Source organism: Sphaeramia orbicularis, chromosome 8 (assembly GCF_902148855.1).
Source record: "Sphaeramia orbicularis chromosome 8, fSphaOr1.1, whole genome shotgun sequence".
In the NCBI taxonomy this organism is placed as follows: domain Eukaryota; kingdom Metazoa; phylum Chordata; class Actinopteri; order Kurtiformes; family Apogonidae; genus Sphaeramia; species Sphaeramia orbicularis.
Genome location: NC_043964.1, coordinates 28,977,601 through 28,996,753, shown reverse-complemented (window position 1 = coordinate 28,996,753; position 19,153 = coordinate 28,977,601). Strand labels below are relative to the sequence as shown.

The 19,153-nt window shown below is 37.7% G+C and overlaps 3 protein-coding genes across 3 annotated transcripts in view; 1 reads left to right on the top strand and 2 right to left on the bottom strand.

The window, feature by feature from the left end:
- Window positions 1–5,999, top strand: part of glis2b (GLIS family zinc finger 2b) — a 33,016-nt gene extending 27,017 nt beyond the window's left edge. The window contains exons 6-7 of the mRNA XM_030142144.1: window positions 40–158; window positions 896–5,999. Of these exons, the coding sequence (XP_029998004.1) occupies window positions 40–158; window positions 896–1,638 (862 nt within the window). The 3' untranslated portion in view covers window positions 1,639–5,999. The remainder of the gene's footprint in view (window positions 1–39; window positions 159–895) is intronic.
- A 529-nt stretch (window positions 6,000–6,528) lies between these two features.
- Window positions 6,529–10,661, bottom strand: pam16 (presequence translocase associated motor 16). The gene is made up of 5 exons (XM_030142145.1): window positions 10,530–10,661; window positions 9,980–10,064; window positions 8,178–8,314; window positions 7,946–8,011; window positions 6,529–6,703 (listed from the first exon to the last, which is right to left on the bottom strand). Exons 1-5 carry the CDS (start codon window positions 10,530–10,532, stop codon window positions 6,617–6,619), a joined length of 378 nt encoding a protein of 125 aa, XP_029998005.1. The 5' UTR covers window positions 10,533–10,661; the 3' UTR covers window positions 6,529–6,616.
- Window positions 10,662–13,079: 2,418 nt separating this feature from the next.
- Window positions 13,080–19,153, bottom strand: part of coro7 (coronin 7) — a 120,454-nt gene continuing 114,380 nt past the window's right edge. The window contains exons 25-28 of the mRNA XM_030142140.1: window positions 18,819–18,954; window positions 17,586–17,677; window positions 17,405–17,491; window positions 13,080–14,801 (exon numbers count right to left, since the gene is read on the bottom strand). Of these exons, the coding sequence (XP_029998000.1) occupies window positions 14,793–14,801; window positions 17,405–17,491; window positions 17,586–17,677; window positions 18,819–18,954 (324 nt within the window). The 3' untranslated portion in view covers window positions 13,080–14,792. The remainder of the gene's footprint in view (window positions 14,802–17,404; window positions 17,492–17,585; window positions 17,678–18,818; window positions 18,955–19,153) is intronic.

Genomic DNA, 19,153 nt, shown 5'->3' with positions numbered 1-19,153 from the left:
CAGATATGAATGTGTTCTTGTGTGTGTGTGTGGATGTAGGTACAAGATGCTCATCCACATCCGTACTCATACTAACGAGAAGCCCCATCGCTGTCCGACCTGCAACAAGAGCTTCTCTCGCTTGGAGAACCTCAAGATACACAACCGCTCTCATACAGGTCAGTGATTTAGCTACACACACCTCAAAAATGACAAATACAGCTGTGGAAGAAACATACTGGTATGTATTTGAGTAAGATGGGCATTTTAATTTACTGCACTTACTTGTGTAAATAAAAATATTGTAATTTGTGATATTTATGTGCACAAAATGGTTGTTTCTGGGGCTCATATTCATTTTTAAACAGTATTAATGTTTTGACATGGAAAAAGGTCAGAAATCAATAGTTGGTGGAATAAGTCGTATTTCATGCATCATTGCAGACTCATCCTCATGTTTTCAGGTTGCGCTTTGGTACTTCATGCCACAAAAATGCAAGCAGCTAGTGTTTGTTTGGTTTCTTTTGACTGTCTATCTTCATCTAGATTAGGTTCAAGAAGTTTTCAGTTCAGCCCAAGTTTGGAAATTTATATATGCATTTGTCTTTTTTTTCTTTCCAGAGCTTTATATCCTCCTGAGACCTTGGAAAGTAACAGTTTTGGCTTTTTTTTCTTTTTTTTTACATTAAATAATTGTTTTGATTGGTACATTTTTTAATGGAATGTTCTTTGGAGAGGACAGCATTTTTTTTCTAAGTAAAGCTGTGAAATTCTTGTCCCTTACAGAGGACAGAAATGCATTGCTGGGTCTCAAGAGGATATGATAGAACCTATACCATGTGTTTCTTTAAAAATGAGTGTATTCAAAGTTTTAAACTTATAAACAATGACATTTGGATCCTGTCTGTACCTGCAGGTGAAAAGCCCTACATTTGTCCTTATGAGGGTTGCAACAAGCGTTACTCCAACTCCAGCGACCGCTTCAAACACACACGCACACACTATGTGGACAAGCCCTACTACTGCAAGATGGTGGGCTGCCTGAAGCGCTACACAGACCCCAGCTCTCTACGTAAGCACATCAAAGCCCACGGGCACTTTGTGGCTCAAGAACAGGGATCTCCAGGTGGGGTGGGCTCCTTGCTGAAGGGGAGTCAAAGCGGAGGTCTTGCTAGTGGAGGGGGGAAGGATTCAGAGATGTCCTATGTGAGCGGAGCCCATATTATCATCCCCGGAGCGGCGGCGGCTCTCCTCGGAGGTCACGCTCTGCAGAGTCTGGGTGGTTCCTTGCCCCTGTCGCCCCTCAGCCCTCGCCCTCTGGACCTCAGCACATTGGGTTGCCCAGGCTCCCCTCCTGGCGGCCTGGGAGGGACACCCATCCTGTCTTTTAACGGCTCCCCGCTGGGCCTGGCCAAGTCCCCTCTGCTGTCCCCGGCATTCCCTTCCTCCGCCCTGGGCCTACCCATGATGCCCATACTCGGGGCTGCATCTGAACGCAGGGCCCAGAGCCTGTCAGCCAAGAAGGGTCGGAGCGATGAGGTGGAGAACGAGGTGACCGGTGGGGTCCTGAACCTCTCCACAGGAGGGTCCCATGATCCCCTGTCCTGGGTGGTCATCCCCCCAGGCACCGTGGTGCTCAAGCCAGCTGTGGTTAACTGATACAGACAAACACACATTCCAGAAGAGCTCAGGGGGTTGGGGTGGGCGGGTGAACGCCTAGTGAGGGTACGGGTGGTCAAAGGTGATAGGGATCGGCTCGCACAATCAATTCCAGGCAATGCATTTGAGAAAGAGGTTTGAGAAGGAGAAAACAAAAGACAAACTCAACAAACCCTGACAGATAACACTACACCTCACAACAATTACAACGCAAGCCTCTTTTATCAACGAAAAAGGGGCCCAAGGACTGTGTTCAGACACATGTATAGCTCTGTATTTCTACAACCTGACAGCGGGCTCCTCTTATTTGATACTATATTCATTCCTGTTTGTGGCTGTGTGGAGCGGGCCCATGAACATTACAGTCTTAGTGCTCTGTGTTCTTATTAAGTCCTGATTCATTAACTAGTATTTATATGTCTATTCTTCATCGACAGTGTGCCTCGAGCTTAGCAGTGAGATAGAGACACCATGAAACTGAAGGACGCGCTCGCTGTTAGGCAAACATGCACATAACAGGAAGATTCTTCACAGCTGATTTTAAAGTTATGACCTATTTTTCACAGTCTGCTGTGATTAATATGATTCAGACAAGCTTGCAGTACCAAAGCAAGTGAACTCAAACTATCTTGGCTTAGGGTTTGTGCTGGATAAGCTGTAGGAGTCAGCTTTAAAGCGGTAAAACCCTCGCTGAGACGGTTCAGTTAAACACAGCACTTAATAGTGTCAACTGGTTATAGTATAGAAACCTCAAAACTGCTGCTAACCTCTCAGCTCCCTCGACGTAACATATACTGGGAGAGAGCATTTCTGACAATCTGTCCCCGGTTTGGGAGGGTGACAAACACGGACCAGCCCAGTCCAACAGAATGTTTGCTAGACTAGGGGCTTTTAGGACACAGAGCAGTCTGAGTACTTAATGCAGACAAATGGTGTTACATCACCTAGCAATGACCAATCATAATTTCCTCTTTTACACAAATGAAATGTAAGGCATTGGTGCATCTGGCTCCCCCCTCTGGTTGGACACAATTCACAACACCCCACTCGCCGTTTACAGAACTCACGCTGTTTAGCTCCTGGATTGTCCAGCTGCTTTCCTGTAATTGAATCAACACAGCCAGTTTGTCTATGAAAGGACCACTGTGGTGATAAACACTGGTGTCTTGTGTTTTAAAAGTGACCGGACCCAAAACCAGCTGTGAAAAACAGGTGGTCATCCAGTCAAAGCCTAACTTAGCCTTGTTGGTTAAAGTTTTGTCCAAAGTTCAACAAGTCCCATGTTGTGCTTAAAATACTTGGGCAGGGCAGCGTGGGATGTATGTATTGTGCCACAGTGGGGAGCGATGCAGTCAATGCCACATACAGCTGGACTGCCTACGAAGCCACACTATTGCAAACTGCCTCAATTTACTCTGTCCATAGGGGCTTCAGAAAGAAAAAAAAGACTCTTTTGACTTCTGGGAAATCGTTTTCTCATGGTTCGATTAGACAGTCACCATGCACTTACCGCACGCTATATCCTTTACATGTTGTATGAAATTAAATGTTACTGCCAGTTCACAGTCTTTGAAAACAATTTTGCTCTGCCACAGTTTTTGCTCCGGCCTGCAAAGGTTGATTTGGCTGCAGGGTTTTTTTTTAGGCTTCATGCTAATGATGACTGCCATCTCTACAGAGGGGAAGTAGAGGAACAAGGGAGTATCGACGCAACACAAGGAACATTCCCTGAAGAGACTGATACACTCTACCCTCCTCTATCTGTCACGCCTCCATCTCTCCTCTGCATCTGCTAACTTCAGCAGGATTACTTTTCCAACACCCAGTCTTACAAATGATCAGTTATTGTTGTTTTATATTTGTCTTTTTTTTTTTTTTTTGCTGTTGTTCAGACGAGACATTTTTTCTGATGTTGAAGTTGCTTCTTGTGTTCTGCAGTGGCTGCTCTGTGCTCAGCTTTCTGCTGTCGAGGCCAGGCCTTGTAAGGGGTCCAAAGGGAAGAAGAGAGGGAGAGGGTTAGTTTGACCTCTAGGATAGTGGTTCTCAGTCTGGGTGGGGTGGAGGAAAGGAGTAAATCTTAATTTGATGCAAATCTAGTCAACTATTTCCTTCTTTTGGTCCCAGTTTGTTCATCAATACATCAAATATGTTTATCAAATATGAACTGTGATGAGGGATCATGAGAATGGTAGCACTTAATATTAGGATATACATACATATTAATAGGATTTTGGCCAGTGACTGTAGTTAATAAATGTCAAACCACCAGTATGTTATGAGAACTGACTTTTGCATTTCTGACTTTTTGACTAGTTATTTGGACAGTTAAGACTTGTAGTTTTAGGGGTTTTATGTACGAGAAAAAGCCTTATTTATTAAACGTTATTAAAAGGAGACCAACTACTCTAAGGATATTACCACCGTATAAAGCCTGGTGAAAAAAAAACAGTATGTTATGATATATACTATATGTACAGTATCTTCCTTATTATCAATAAACAGTGGTTAAGTTACTGTTATTTAAAGTCATGTAGAATAAAACACTAGAATGTTCTTTATAATGACTTGAAAAGAGCCATTCTGCTCTTATTCTGTGTACTTATAAGCACTAGCTGGTAGAGAGTATGTGTGCCTTAATATAAAGTGTTACCATAAGGGGACTTTGATTTATTTTACTAGGTCACAAATAAAAAAGATTGGGAACCATTATTCTGTGAGGGGATATAAAGTTTTTGGTGGGTGTCCATTGGACCATATGACATCACATTCCTCCGTGATTACATTTTGTTCTGAGGATCATTCAGAGTGTATGAACGTGTCCTTTGATTTACATTCAGATACAAAAAATACGTCGAGGAACAACAGCCGACTGTGAAATGGTGGCAGAGCGTGAGAGCAACGAGAAAGAAGATTGGCTGAATGAATAAATGAATGGGCAGGGGATAGCGAGAGATGAGGGGAGATGCTGTGTGCCAGCAGAGGAAAAGAGGCAGAGGATAGCTGTGCTGTGTAGCCGCCGTCCATCTGGCCACCTACCCTGCAAACGGCCCTCTCAGCTCTGAAGTCACTGGCTGTTCTGTAGCCAATGTGGCAGCCACTCACAGGCATACCAGCCTGCACAAAACTAGGCCACTGAACTCTGTCTGCCCTCTGGGTTTTTTTTCTTTTTTTATAGATTAAACCCAAAAGGCTCAACTCCCCAACCTCCCAGCCACAAAGCTTTTCTTATTTTACTAGAGATGGAGGAAATGGGCAACTTAACAAGCCGCGTCCGCAGCAAACAAAAATAACTCTAACCTTCCCTGTCTGAGGGGCAGCCGACAGTCCTGTGAGGATTCAGAGCAGAGAACCGCATACCTGTTTCAGCCTCCGTCTTTATTGTCTCTGACACCACCTCCCCCTCCAACACACACACACACTCACACAGCAGCGGCCTGTTGGTGGATTCAGGCTCGATGAATCTCTCCTCATGAGTGGACAATCCTGGCATGTGATGTCATCAGGAACAGGTGTTAAGTAGGCTAGACATGGTTTCCGTGGCAACAGTGAAACCCACAGATGCAGCGGCTCTCCTCCTCCTCCTCCCGTCTATCTGTCTCTCCTCTGCTGGTCGAAGCCAGGGACAGAGACTCAACAAGGCAGCAGGAAGCTGAATATGACACGGATCCTCCAGGGTCCATATTGTTTCAATATTACATAAGCTGTTTGATCCATTAACCCTTTGAGCTCAATCTGTAATAAACTGCACTTTTGTTCCCCTTTTAGCTAGACAGGGGGATGCTGTCACATCCTTACTCAGTGTAAAGTTAAATTCATCAAGAGTTATTGTAAGAATCCTCATTGTTGATCCAGTCGGAAATTTTTTTCATATTATTAAAGTGGTACTTGCTTCTGGAGATGTAAAAGTAACCCTCACTTCATGCTACGAAAAGTGGACCTGAGATCCAGGGCATAAAAATTATGTTAGCTAGCTAGGTCAGTGTCATACAGGGGCGCCGTTGACTGAAGTGCCACAGTATTGCACAAAGGGTTAATGATAAGACTAAGGCCATGCAAGGCCTGTTCCAAGTTATGTTTTTTGCACATTTGTGAGATATTATGTCAGTATTTTAATTTTTCCAAGTGCCTTTTTATTATAGGTAAAATATAGAAGTTATACACTTTACGAAAAAAAATGATTATATGAAAATATATTTTTTTCCTGGCATCATGTTCTGTGGTTGAACATGCAGAATTTTAGAGTTGTAAAAGTCTCCAATTGGTACAACATAGCGGTGTTCTCCTGTTTTAGAGGAATTTTATTACGATATTGATAATAATGTCAATGAAAAGAAAAATGTTTAATAAAGTTGCATTTGATACAACTTGTGTTTTCATTACTGCTTCAAAGATGGAACAGACACATTTGATAGAATTCTAGGTTAGAGGGATTGTTCAAATCAGACTTAATACCACACTGGAGCTGATTAAAGAACAATCACATTAGCTTAAGTCTTAGTCAATAAGCTGCGCTGTCTTGAGTGATCTACTAAAACCATATAGTCTAGTTTCACATCACTCTTAACCACCATTAACATCTGATATGATCCATAGTTTACCTCATTGAGGCTTACAGATTTACACCAATTAAATGGTTTGTTGATCAATTTAACGGTTAAAAGCAAACAGAAACAATGCAGACTCACATACTAGAAAGAAATGCTCATCCAAGTTCCGCAGTCTTGTCTCTCACGTGTTATTATTAAATATTGTATTTGAACAGATATTGATAGAAACAAGCAACCTTACATCAGCCACTGGAAACCTATATTGGTTGACAGTATACTGTATATTTTATGTATATACTAAATCTGCAGTTTAGATACCTGGGCAGAAAAACACCACAAAGCCAGTATTAAAGAAAAGGTAAAGGCTTTTACTGGGTTATAATTTACAGAGGATGGGGAGAGGAAAGGCAGGGTGAGCACCATTTCATACTTCATGTTTCTGTGTTTTTCTGTGACTGCTCCTTGTCTTGTGACTGGATGTTTAGTTCCTCTTCTAGACGCTCTTTGGCCCGCACCACCTGGAAACAAATACATGCACAATTATAACGGTTACTAAGGGAAAAGAGACGACACTTAAAACAAGTGAAGCATGCTGTGAGTCACTCATGGCAGAGAGAAACAGGAAAGAGATAAAAATCAACAAGATTTTCATTTCAGGCAGGACACTGTTCCAAGAGTGGGTGCTGATGAGTCACAGACACAAAAGGCAGAAATATGACTGATCATTGTTGTTCGGCTGTATTTAGAACCACATGGGATACTTTTACACGATGCACAACACACATGTAACACACATGCTAACAGTTCACTTGCTATTACAAGGTTTCAGCAGGATTGAACAAGAAACAGCACAATTTTAGCTTTTTCAAGAACATTATGGATGCAATTAAAGAATTATACATTATCGTGAGTCAGATCATGTTGAACTCAAAATAATATTAACAGAAACACCTTGAACTGATTACTTCTAGAGGGAATTTATTTTTGATGACGAAACATAGACTGTGCACTGTACTGTTTGCTGTAATACTTTTCTTTTGTAGTGAAATCAATAACTTCAATATCTGTTCCTGCTCTAAACCAACATTTTTCAACTGTGCGGTCACCTGAAATTCTAAAATTATGTTTCATAATAGTAAAAAGTGTAGAATGGTAACAAAGTTTTATCCAAAAAAAGGGAGGCCACTTGGCGTTCATCAGGCACACTCACACCATGACAAAGTTTCAGATAAAAATGTACCTGGAGTCGACCTGAGAGCACCTAGGAATTTTCTTTGACATAAAGTTTATCTTTCAAAATGTATCACCTCTCTGCAAGTAGCGTTGGTCATAATTCCAAGCACTTTCAAGCACTTATACTAAAACTCAAGCACTTTTCAGACCTTGAAAACACAACATTGAAAGTCAAGCATTTTCCAGGATTTCAAGCACCAGTATGAACCCGAGACATCATATTTAAGACATTTTAAAAGACAAAAATTCAAATTGTTAGATTTAAGACTATTTACTTATAGATGTTAAAAGGTGACAGGACTATCTGTAAATGGACTAAACCATGTCAGACTCAAGATCGACTCAGCAGTCTCAGAATATCTTGCGAAAATGAATGAGCCTCATATGTTGTATTTGTCAGAGTTGCTGGCTTAGAAGTAAACTTGTTGGTAACAGCAAACTTAGCAAAAATAATTAGCAAATCTCACTCTACAAACTATTTACAAATGGTACTAAATATACTGGGCCATAAGAAACAGAATACTTACTTTTGATTGTAGGTAAAATGAGCCTCCCACTGACTTGTCATTGACTTTAAAAAGGTGGTCATAATTCTGGAAGATATAAATGAAACAGCAGTATATACCATACTCTCAAAACAACATATTTTCTTCACAGCAACAGCAAAGTCACAAATAAATGACTGTCCCACTGTGAAACCAGCAGAAACATGGACCAGTAAATAAATACAAAATAGAGTGATGGATATTGTTTTTGCACCTTCTGAATTTCCTCAGGAGTCAGAGTTGTGATGTTGAGGATCTGTTGTGCCTCTTGCAGGGTCATCCCAGTGATACTAGAGGCAGCAGCAGACTGCTTACCCGCTGTGCCCCTGGCCCGTGCTGCTGCTTGACTGGCTGCAAAGGAAAACACAAACACACCTTTAAATAGACAACAAGGAAGAACCTGATGGAAAATGCAGCTTTTACATGGGGAGAACATGGGCTATGGTAGAGTTAAACATTAAATCAGAATAAAAAGAGTAGGAACTAAACAATAAATCATACTATGCTTGTTTTTGTCTCATCACATTTTATGCCTTTTGTGCTGTTTGTTATTATTTCTATGCGCCTATATTGTTTTCACCTTGTTGCGTCGTTTATGAATATTTTTAAAACTACAATTGACCATCTGGTTTCTTCAGCTTTCACTTGGGACTAAAAATCAGGCTTTGAACTGTGATGATTTGCCATTTACTGTGATAACTGTAATTATTGAAGGATATGAATATCTTTTAGTGAAGTAACATTTAGCACATATTGTCCTAGAACACACGTGTCAAACATGCGGCCTGAGGGCCAAATCCAGCCCACCAAAGGGTCCAGTTTGGCCCTTGGGATGAATTTGTGAAATACAAAAATTACACTGAAGATTTAACAGTTCTTTTAGTTCAGGTTCCACATTAAGACCAATTCAATCTCAAGTGGGTCAGACCAGTAAAATACTATCATAATAACATATAAATAATGACAACTCCAAATGTTTCTCTTTGTAAATGTAAATATTTTCATGTATTTACATTAAAACAAAGTATAATTTTGCCAAAAATGTGAATAACCTGAAATGTCTTAAGAGAAGTAAGTACAATTTTAACAATATTTTGCCTGCTATTAAATATTTTGTGTATTTGTAGATCCATTGTGATCTGGCAGTTATAATGTACATGTGTAAATGATTAACTAACGCATAATATTGTTAAAATTACACCTATTTTTTCAGTTTGTTCATGTTATTCAAATCTTTTAAAAGGATAGTTTGTAGATGTAAACCTGTTCATAATGTCAATTAACTTTTTTCACTCTAAACATAGAGAAAAGTTTGGAGTTGACATTATTTATATATTATTATGTTATTATTTTACTGGTCCAGCCCACTTCAGATCAAATTTAGCTGAATGTGGCCCCTGAAATAAAAGGAGTTTGACACCCCTGTCCTAGAAGGTTGGATGGTTGAATTATTGCCTCGTTCTGACATTATCATCTTTTGAAGGTACATAGTCAGTAATTAAAGTATCAGGGGATGTTTATTTGTTATATTATGTCACAAATAAGGCAGTTTGGCAAAATCTTCCTTGCCATCAAATCCCAAAAAGTACATGTGCTTTTTGGATGCCATTTACTTATTATTGGCTAAATCACTTCTTTTTCTTAAATTGAGATAATGGTCCACAAGTATGTGAAATTATATATTTGCAGTAGAATAAACATAATATTTTCTTGCTATATATGCTTAATCTTCCACAAACTTTTGAAAAAACAAAAACAAAACCACTGTGAACCACAACACATATGACATGTGAAAACCTGAGGAAAGCCCTGGTTAGGAATAATTTAAAATCAAAAAATGTTTAATGTAAACATCCCTTGTACCAGGTGACGTAACATTCCTCCATGGTCACAGTTTACTCTGAACTATGAATATGACACACGTGCCATTTACTCTGATTTTATTCTCATACAAGACAGAATAGCCTCAAACAATCAAAAAATCCACTATTTACTTGTTATTTATGAATCAAATACCTGCATATTCCTGTTGTAAAGCACGAGCAAATGCACGTCCCACCACCTGAACTCCCATTACAATGATCTGTGCAAGGTATTTGGCCTGAAGAGAAAAGAAAAAAAAAACAATACAGAAACATTCAACAGTCCTTCACTTCAGCAGGTCGGTGTTTTATTTTACAGACTCAGGTAAATACAAACAGACAGGGAAGTGTCTGTGTTTTCTATCGTCATTCACACTATGATAAACCTACATTTCCTACAGGTCAGACCTGAGCATGGACGTGTCAGCATCCATTACACCGGTGTAACGTGACATTACCGTTGTTAACACAGTGTTTACTTCACTAAGAGTATCTTCATCTTACTTGAACGTAATTAAATTATATTAAACTACAAAACCAGCTGCAAAAAGAAGCAGCTTCCATATGTAACAGAGCTGAAAAAGTCACAAGCAGCAGCACAAAGGCACATACATGAGCTAATGCTACATAACATTAGCAAAAACTAACACTAGCGACGACTGTAGCGAAAATAAGACGACTTTTATTATAAAACGTGTTCTTACCATTTTATTTTAATACACAGCCTTCGAGGACAGTGCGTGTATGTTTTCACATGTACATTAATCAAGGTGACTGAAGGGTCAAAGTTCAAGGAATCCACAAAATTCAAGAGCAGCCACTGGGAGGGTCAGGTCTGTGATACTGACACCTACTGGCAGGGAGGGCGAAGTGCAACGGCTTAATGCAGCAAACTGCTTGACTTATTAAAAGTAGTCTCTAATAATGAAGTAAAATTAAGTAAAAAAAAAAAAAAAAATGCTAGTTGGCTGAATTTTCCAAGATACAGTCTTGAGTCAAAATGTGATTTTCTGAGAATTAATGAGATTTATGGAATGTGTGTCCCAGAGCAGATCTACTTTAACCCTTTCATGCATAGCGGTCACTCCAGTGGACAGTTATTCTGCAGCTGTTCTCTTGTATGTTCATGGGTTTTGTTGTTTTAGTTCCATATCAGACAACACAGTGGACGCTTATGCATCATCCCATACACTGACATTCATACCATTACTGTAACTTTCCTGTTCTTTTATCTAAATCAATTGTTAATTGTCATTAGACTGTAATTAACAGTTGTTGTTTTTTTTGTTTTTTGTTTTTTTAACAAAAATGTTTTTTTTTTTTCTTTTTTTTGCATATTATCTGAGTGAGTAATAACTAGTATTATAGTATGTTAAAGTGTGAGAAAACATCAGATTAGCAGCATTAACCTCCTGAGACCACGGAAAGGGAAATTTTTAGCTTTTTTCCATTAAACAATTGTCTTGATTGGAAACTACATAATACAAAAGTTTGTTTGTTTTTTGTTTTTTTTCGAGACATTTTTAAAAATTATTTTCATTTATTTATTTATTTACAATGGACAGCATTTTTTAAGTAAAACTGTCAAAGTTTTGACCCCTACAGAGGACAGAAATGTATTGCTGGATCTCAGGAGGTTAAAAATGCTTTTATTTAATAGTTTTCACACAGTATGTCAGTAAATGCATGTTTCTGAGCTTCAAAAATTAAACGCATGGTGTCCAGCTGAGTGGACATTTTTGTAACTCCATGAAAAATAGGTTCATAAAAAAAAGAAAAATCAATCATATTGTTTTTTTCATGCCTAAAGAAGAATAAAAACACTCATAATAGTCATAATTCATGCATGAAAGGGTTAAATTTTTGATGATAAGTGAGGTTAACTATTTAGATTTTCCATATTGTAAGCTGATAGGAAGCTGAAGGATAGACTGTTATGTGGACAAGGTGTGGGATTATATAAATTATACTTCCTCCCACTCCTTTTGGAATGTGCAAATGAAGTCATACTTTGTTTTCATGTAGATGTAAAAGTTTTTTCATGTTTTCTTGAAATCAGTTTTATTTCTAAGGACTAAGTAGAATTACTTTTGTTCTGCTGCATATTCGAAATAACCTGAACTGAAAATAAATTACGATATACTCACAAACAAATCACAATATATTCCCTTTTCTAGAAGATTTATAAATATGTTGTATAAATGTACATAAACCATTATATAGGTGTAATGGGACTTCATCATTCACACTGAAAACATCAGCTAAACATTTGTTTGTCATTTACTTTTCAATTCATCTTATTAAACTATATAAGATTTAACACACTTAATCTCTGATGCACATCATTTTGTAAAAAAAAAAAAAAAAAAAAAAAAAAAGTAAATAAAAAATGATGACCTTTAATGAAATCAATGAAATAACATTTGTCATCACAGAATCAAATGATAGATCCACTAAAATTAAAGGAAAAAAGAAATTAAGGTAAGAACTGATCAATGCCCTCACCTTATCTTTAAAAGAAAGCTGGCAGCACTTAGAATACTAATAGTCAAAAGACTTTTCATATCTAAATCATCTGAGTTTTCATATGAGGGTCCTCCAGCAAGAAAATAGTACATTTTTCTATTAAAAACAATCAAAATTTTAGAAGTTTTGGGCCATCATCATTACCATATCTGTGCACATGAATTAGTTAGGGAAGATTAAAAAAAAAAAAAAAAAACATCACAGAGGAAACCTTAAAACTAAACTTATTAATGAAGAATACCTGGGCTGAACTACAACAATTAAGTTAATTTTGATGCTCTGTGTAGTGATTTTACATTTAATTTGGCTTAACTGGTGCTGAAAATGGCTTGTATATGACATCTAAGCTTAATAATAGTAGGAAAAACACAACATGGTGTATTGTACTGTACACTACACAGCTAGTATGTTACATTAAATGCATCTAGTTGTTTCTTGTAAATATAATTGTGATAATAATGAATAATGGATCAATAATGTAAAGCGCTTTGGGTGAAAAGCGCTATATAAAATCCAATCCATTATTATTATTATTATTGTTATTATTATTATTGTTATTATTATTATTAATTCTCCTACTATTCCATCTCCTGAAGGCCTTAATCCAAATAACCAACAATGTAAGAGCTATTACCTGTATCACCTGTAACACACAACAACTTCCCCTGGAATTAATAAATTATTCTGATTCCCATATTTATTCATTAACCACACACTAATATCAATAATAGGTTCAAATGGTGTTTATTGTGACACAAGCACAACAACAACGTTTTACTTACTGTATAAAAAGGATTTTTTAAGCACAATGGAAATCCAGTTAATATCCCAAAACTACACATTGTCGCATTTAAGAATCACAAGCACATGTACATCACTCTTAACACTGACAACACCTGCAGTTCATGTGTAAAACATGATGTGCGTGACCATGCCTGGTTGAATTGTTCTTTCAGTTCATCAGAGGTAAACAACACAGTAGATTGAAGCCTGGGTTATTGAGAATATTGCTGTTGCCCTGATTAGAAATGACATGATGGCTTTAATGGATTGTAAGTCATTAATACTATTACTGTTAAGGTCCAGTACACTCCATGGTTACATAATAAACATTAGATAACAAAATTAGCTCATTTAGTGAGGAATATCCCCAAACAGTCTCAACACCAACAGAAGATCAAGATTAAAAAATCAATTGCCCACCCAACATGAAATATAAGTTCCAACAAAATACAAAACGATTACCGTTTACAACTCAAAGGCCTCTCTAAAAACTCCATAAAGGAAGTGGTTTGGCTTTCAATACATCAAAACCGTACATTTTTAACCTTTCACCTTTACATATAGAGCACTAAAACTACAACTGAATGACTTAACATTCACTCAAATCTAACAGATACAAGTAAAGCAACACATTATTATGTGAAAATGGCATGTTAAATCAAACATTGGCAAAGAAAACAAACATTTTCTGTGTTGTTGTCGTTAAAAAATCCAGTTCATGATTAAACACGAACACTGGTGACCCTGTTGTTTCCTCGGTGTAGTTTGTGCTGCTGAAGGCTTAAACGTGTTACAGTAATTGTGTTTTGGCGTGTTTCTGTTACCCGGTTAAACAGGAAGACAAGTTTGTTTTCATTTTTATCTGCTTGTTGTTCACCTTTTCAGTGATTATATTAACATTTATTGGTCATTTTACATTTTCAAAAGACACACTGTGACTGAGCATGCTCACACGACTGGCCAGTAAAAAAGCAAGCGGTAGTCGATTCACTGTGGAGGGAAATGTGTGCAGTTTCTCCGACATTTTGCACACAATAATGCACAATAAGGAACTCTGATGCTAGACATAAACTTCAATTAAAGTAGGAAAGTTAATTTTTAAGCAGGACAGCTGAGCATGGTTTATCATGCCTTTACAATAGCACTTACCACAGACAAAAAGACCTATTTTTTTTTATTGTATACGAGAGTAAATCAAAACTCATCACATCTAGTTTCACTGGTAATGCGGAAATATTATTGCTTTGGTCACCTGTATGATGTCAATAAACAACTGACAGCCAATCTGAAACAAGGACTTAATGTATCCAGTTTTCTTCTGAGATTGATTTAGTTCAATATCTGCAGAAAATGACATTTATATCACATTTCATGCAGTCTGACATGATGAACACCAACCACTAGTATTTTATTTCCTGACTAAAAACGGATTTGTGACACACAGTAATATTAGAAGCTCCCATGATTCCCTGTTGGATTATATAAACTTTGTTGAAGATTCACATTGTACAGTGTTCTTTGTGTGCGCAGGTAGATTGACAGGCAGCAGGTATCTCGGTGGCATTGTTGTACAAACAAGCTGTAACACAAGACATGAGCTGATCTCTCCTCTCTGCTGTTGGCACCGTGATTCCACCAAAGGCCATGTGACGTCCCACTTAGTCATCCTGGATAATACAACAGCACCAGTTAGATTTACGACATTAATACCCCGTGAATTCTCAATATACTGATATTTGATAGTAAAGCTGCATTGGGTGGCTATCCAGCCTTGATAAAAAAAAGGTAAAAAGATGGGCAGAAAAATACACACAGAGGACACGACACTTTATGTATATCCATATGACAGTTTTATATGCATGAATTTACAGAAACTAGTTTATTTAATTCATATGCCTTTAAAGAAACTTGATCATTGTATTAGTATGAACTTGCTTTAACTTGATTACTGTATTTATATTAATTTAAAGAAATCTGATTACTGTACTTGTATGAATTATTATGTATTTCAAGACACTTATCCTTATTTAAAAGTTACTGATCATGAGATAATTTGCATCACATTGAATAACATGATATTGCAATTAGTACTCTATATAAACAGCTGTGTGTCATGACCTGTCCCATGTCTGATGAAGGGCTGTGGCCTGAAAACATCACTACTGTGGTGAATAAATACTGTTTGGGAGCTCACAGGTTGTGCGGACCTTATCTAATTCTTTGATAAAAAAAACAAACAAAAAAAAAAACCAAAGGTATTCAGTGATAATGTAACATATCAAAATTCAACTAGTTTTAAAATCCAGTTAATGATAGCAAAATATTAAGAGCCATAAAATAACATTTCTCTATCTTCTTTAATAGGAGGACCATTTTACAAACATTGAAAAGACTACACTGGGTAATTTACAGTGATGTTTTTAGATTTCTTCAGGTAAGTTGAATAATTTCAGACTAGAGGTGGCCATGGCTCAGTTGGTAGAGCGGGTTGTCCAATAACTGAAGGGTTGGCGGTTTGAATCCCGCTCTTTCCATGTGCTGTTGTGTCCTTGGGCAAGACACTTCACCCCCCTTGCCTCCAGTGCTTCTACTCACACTGGTGTATGAATGTGTGTGAATGTTCGGTGGTGGTTGGAGGGGCTGTAGGCGCAGATTGGCAGCCACGCTTCTGTCAGTCTGCCCCCGGGCAGCTGTGGCTACATATGTAGTTTACCACCACCAGAGGGAGAATGTGAGAGTGAATGAATAATGGATCCACTGTGTGTGGTTTGAGTATGCATTCATAGAAAAGCGCTATATAAATCTAATCCACTATTATTATTATTATTATTATTATTATTATTATTATTATTATTATTATTATTATTATTATTATTATTATTATTATTATTACTACAGATACCAAGAGGCACAGTCAGGGGACTATGAACATGTTGGGTGAAAAAAAACAAAAAACTGAAAGGGGTCATATTTTGCTAAACCCACTTTTATTAGTCTTGAATACATTTATTTGTGTATTTGGACCCTAATAGTTCATAAAGTTTGAATTTGAACCCTCCAGGTGCTGCAAAGCTATCTTTATATTCATTTTGGCAAAAATTAAGTGGATTTCTACAACCTGTTTCAACCTGTCTTAATTTGTTACATTTTATAACTAGTTACATCATGATATTTGCACATATAAGGTAAAGACTTCTGACAAACATTTCTCTGAGTAGCCATAACTGTTTGTCAGCGGCAGCGGTTGTAGTAAAAACTGAAAATACGTTCAAAATTCAAGCAGATTACCTAAAATGTTCAGTTGTTGGTTGTATTAATGAACACAAGCGGGTCTGAAAGGGACAGAAAGCACGGTCAACAGCCTGGAGGGGGTGGGGCATTTGCATTTACAGGGCCAGCGCTCAAAAAGACCTTTCTTGTGTCATTACTCAGAAATAGGGTTGAAGATGGACCTGTGGAGTTGAATTAATGAAGAATTCAGACCCAAGCATAGCATTTACAGTTTATGTAGACCACAGGGAAATGTTTTAAAATGCAGAAATCGCATTTAAAAAAGCAAAATATCCCTCCTTTAAGGTGCATGTCTTTGGACAGTTGGAGGAAGCCAGAGCAGGTGGAGAAAACCTACGCAAACACCATGAAAACATGCAAACTCAAACTTAATGTGAACAGTACTAACCACTTGTTTAAATGTATTTATTCCTTATGCATTTATCCGATCTCAAATAGAGAAGAAAAAAAAAATTCCCATATTCAACATTAACCCTGTAGGGAGACAAACAGATGTGTCCTTTGATAAAGGAATCTTAAGGATTAGAGATGGTGTCAGACTATCAGTACTGGCAGAATTTCACTTCAACAGTGGCCGACAGCTAATATTAGGCTTCTTCAGTGGTGACTTTGACGGAAAAAAATGCACCATACATAAAGTTCTAGATTTATTGATAAACTACTTTGACCTGGATGTTAAGTTCAGTATTTATGTCATTTCTAAGTAACAGAGTCAGATCGTTTCCATGAAAGTGGTGATAATGTCCAGTTTATCAGTTATTGCCTTTTTCCAGTTAGGATGGCAATTTTATGCACTGTTGGTTGACCTCTACCAAGAACACTCATGTAAACAGCTTCTATAATGTAACCCACATACTAAAAATAAATAAATCTAAAGGAAGTCAAAATAGTTACAATTATTACAATAAAAAATTACAGTATTATTGTCATTAGAGTTATGTAATAATAAATACAGATAAGGAAAACCTCTTTGACTCACCCACTCGTCATCATCGACCCCCTCGAAGGCCTCCTGTGGCAGGGGTTCGTCCAGGTTCCCCAGCTTGGCCACCATGGCACTGAGCAGCTGGGTCACACACACACGATAAAGGTCAGAAAACACGAGCCGTGCCAGTTTCACTTACGCACTGCTACAGGCACAGTTTCAAGCTGCTCCTCACCTCCTCTTTCTTCTGTTCATCAGTTTTCTCCTCGAGGTAATAAGACGACGGCATGTACTTCCTCACTGGAGCCTCTTTGGGGGCCTCACTCACTGAAACAGTAATAAGCATAATAAAACACAAACACACACACAAGGACAGGAGGTTATGAGGAGATGTGACGGACATACAGGGATTCTGCAGGATTCAAACAGTTAAGAGTTTTTGGGACCTTTACAAAATCAGTATGAACCCAGTTTAAGACTCTTTCCACATATTTCTGTGCTGGACATTGGTGATGCTCCTGATATAAATACAAAACAATACTGGGTCATGGTGGATGTTTACTGGTGGCTTTTTACATTGGTTTTAAGTTTTTTTCTATCTTTTTAGACTCTGGTTCCTTTAAACCACAGGTGTCAACCATGCGGCCCACCAGCCGAAATCGGCCCACTACAGGGTCCAGTCCAGCCTGTGGGATGAATAACATTAAAGATATTAACAATCAAGGCTGTCAAAGTTATTCGAGTTCAGGGGCCACATTTGATCTCAGATGGGCTGAACCGCTAAAATAATAGCATTATAATTTATAAATAATGACTACTCCAATTTTCCTTCTTTGGTTTAATGTAAAAAATGTAAAGTTTACATGAAAATGTTCATATCTACAACTATCCTTTCACAAAACTTGTGAATAACCTGAACAAATATGAACAACATGATATGTCTAAAGAGAAATAAGTACAATATTAACAATATAAGATATGCCTTTATTTGTCCCACAAGGGGCAATTCCCCTATTATGGCTGTTATTAATGTTTTGTGTATTAATGTTTTGTGTATTTGTAGATCCACTGTGATCGGTAAATCTGTAAATAAGAAGCTGAGGCATAATAGTAAAATTGTTCTTAGTTTTCTTAAGACATTTCAGATTGTTTGTGGTTGCTTATATCATTCATATTTTTTAAAGGATAGCTTGTAGATGTAAACATTTTCATTTTGTAATTTTGCTTTTTCACTGTCATTATTTTACTGGTCTGACCCATTTAAGATCATATTGGGCTGTATGTGGCCCTGAACTGAAATGAGTTTGACACCCCTGCTTTCAAAATCAAATTTAAGACTTTAGACAGTCATGAAATTCTGAAGGCTGGATGTTTTTTTTTTGACTATTTAAGTACCTGCAGAAATCTTAGCACAAAATTTGACTTATTGCACTTATACACATTCATGCCTCCTGGTTTGTGTCTTCACCTGGCGTCATGTCGTTAGGCTTCAGGCTGATCTTCTTATGCTGGCCGTTGGAACCTGACAACCAGGCGGAGGCGGTGAGCGCTGGTTCCCACCACACTGTTGTGTCCGGGTACACATCATCCTGGAAAAACTCTTTCTGGAGGCCGAAGCAGACGCACACAAACAGACACATGTAAGTCAAAACCACTTAATGAAGAAAAACAATTTCCATAATGCATTTTAATGTTATTTATGCACCTGTTTCCACCGAAATTTTCTACTTTTACTTTGCACATTACAGTTTATTGTTGCACTTTACTGTTTGCTTGTCCAGACTTTTTACCAATTCTGTTTTT

Excerpts from the sequence above, each read along its gene's own strand:
- pam16 (XM_030142145.1), bottom strand. Across the intron at positions 8,315-9,979 it reads TTTACAACAGGAATATGCAG|CCAGTCAAGCAGCAGCACGG; the intron begins GTATTTGATTCA and ends TTTCCTTTGCAG. Across the intron at positions 8,012-8,177 it reads CTCCTGAGGAAATTCAGAAG|AATTATGACCACCTTTTTAA; the intron begins GTGCAAAAACAA and ends TATATCTTCCAG.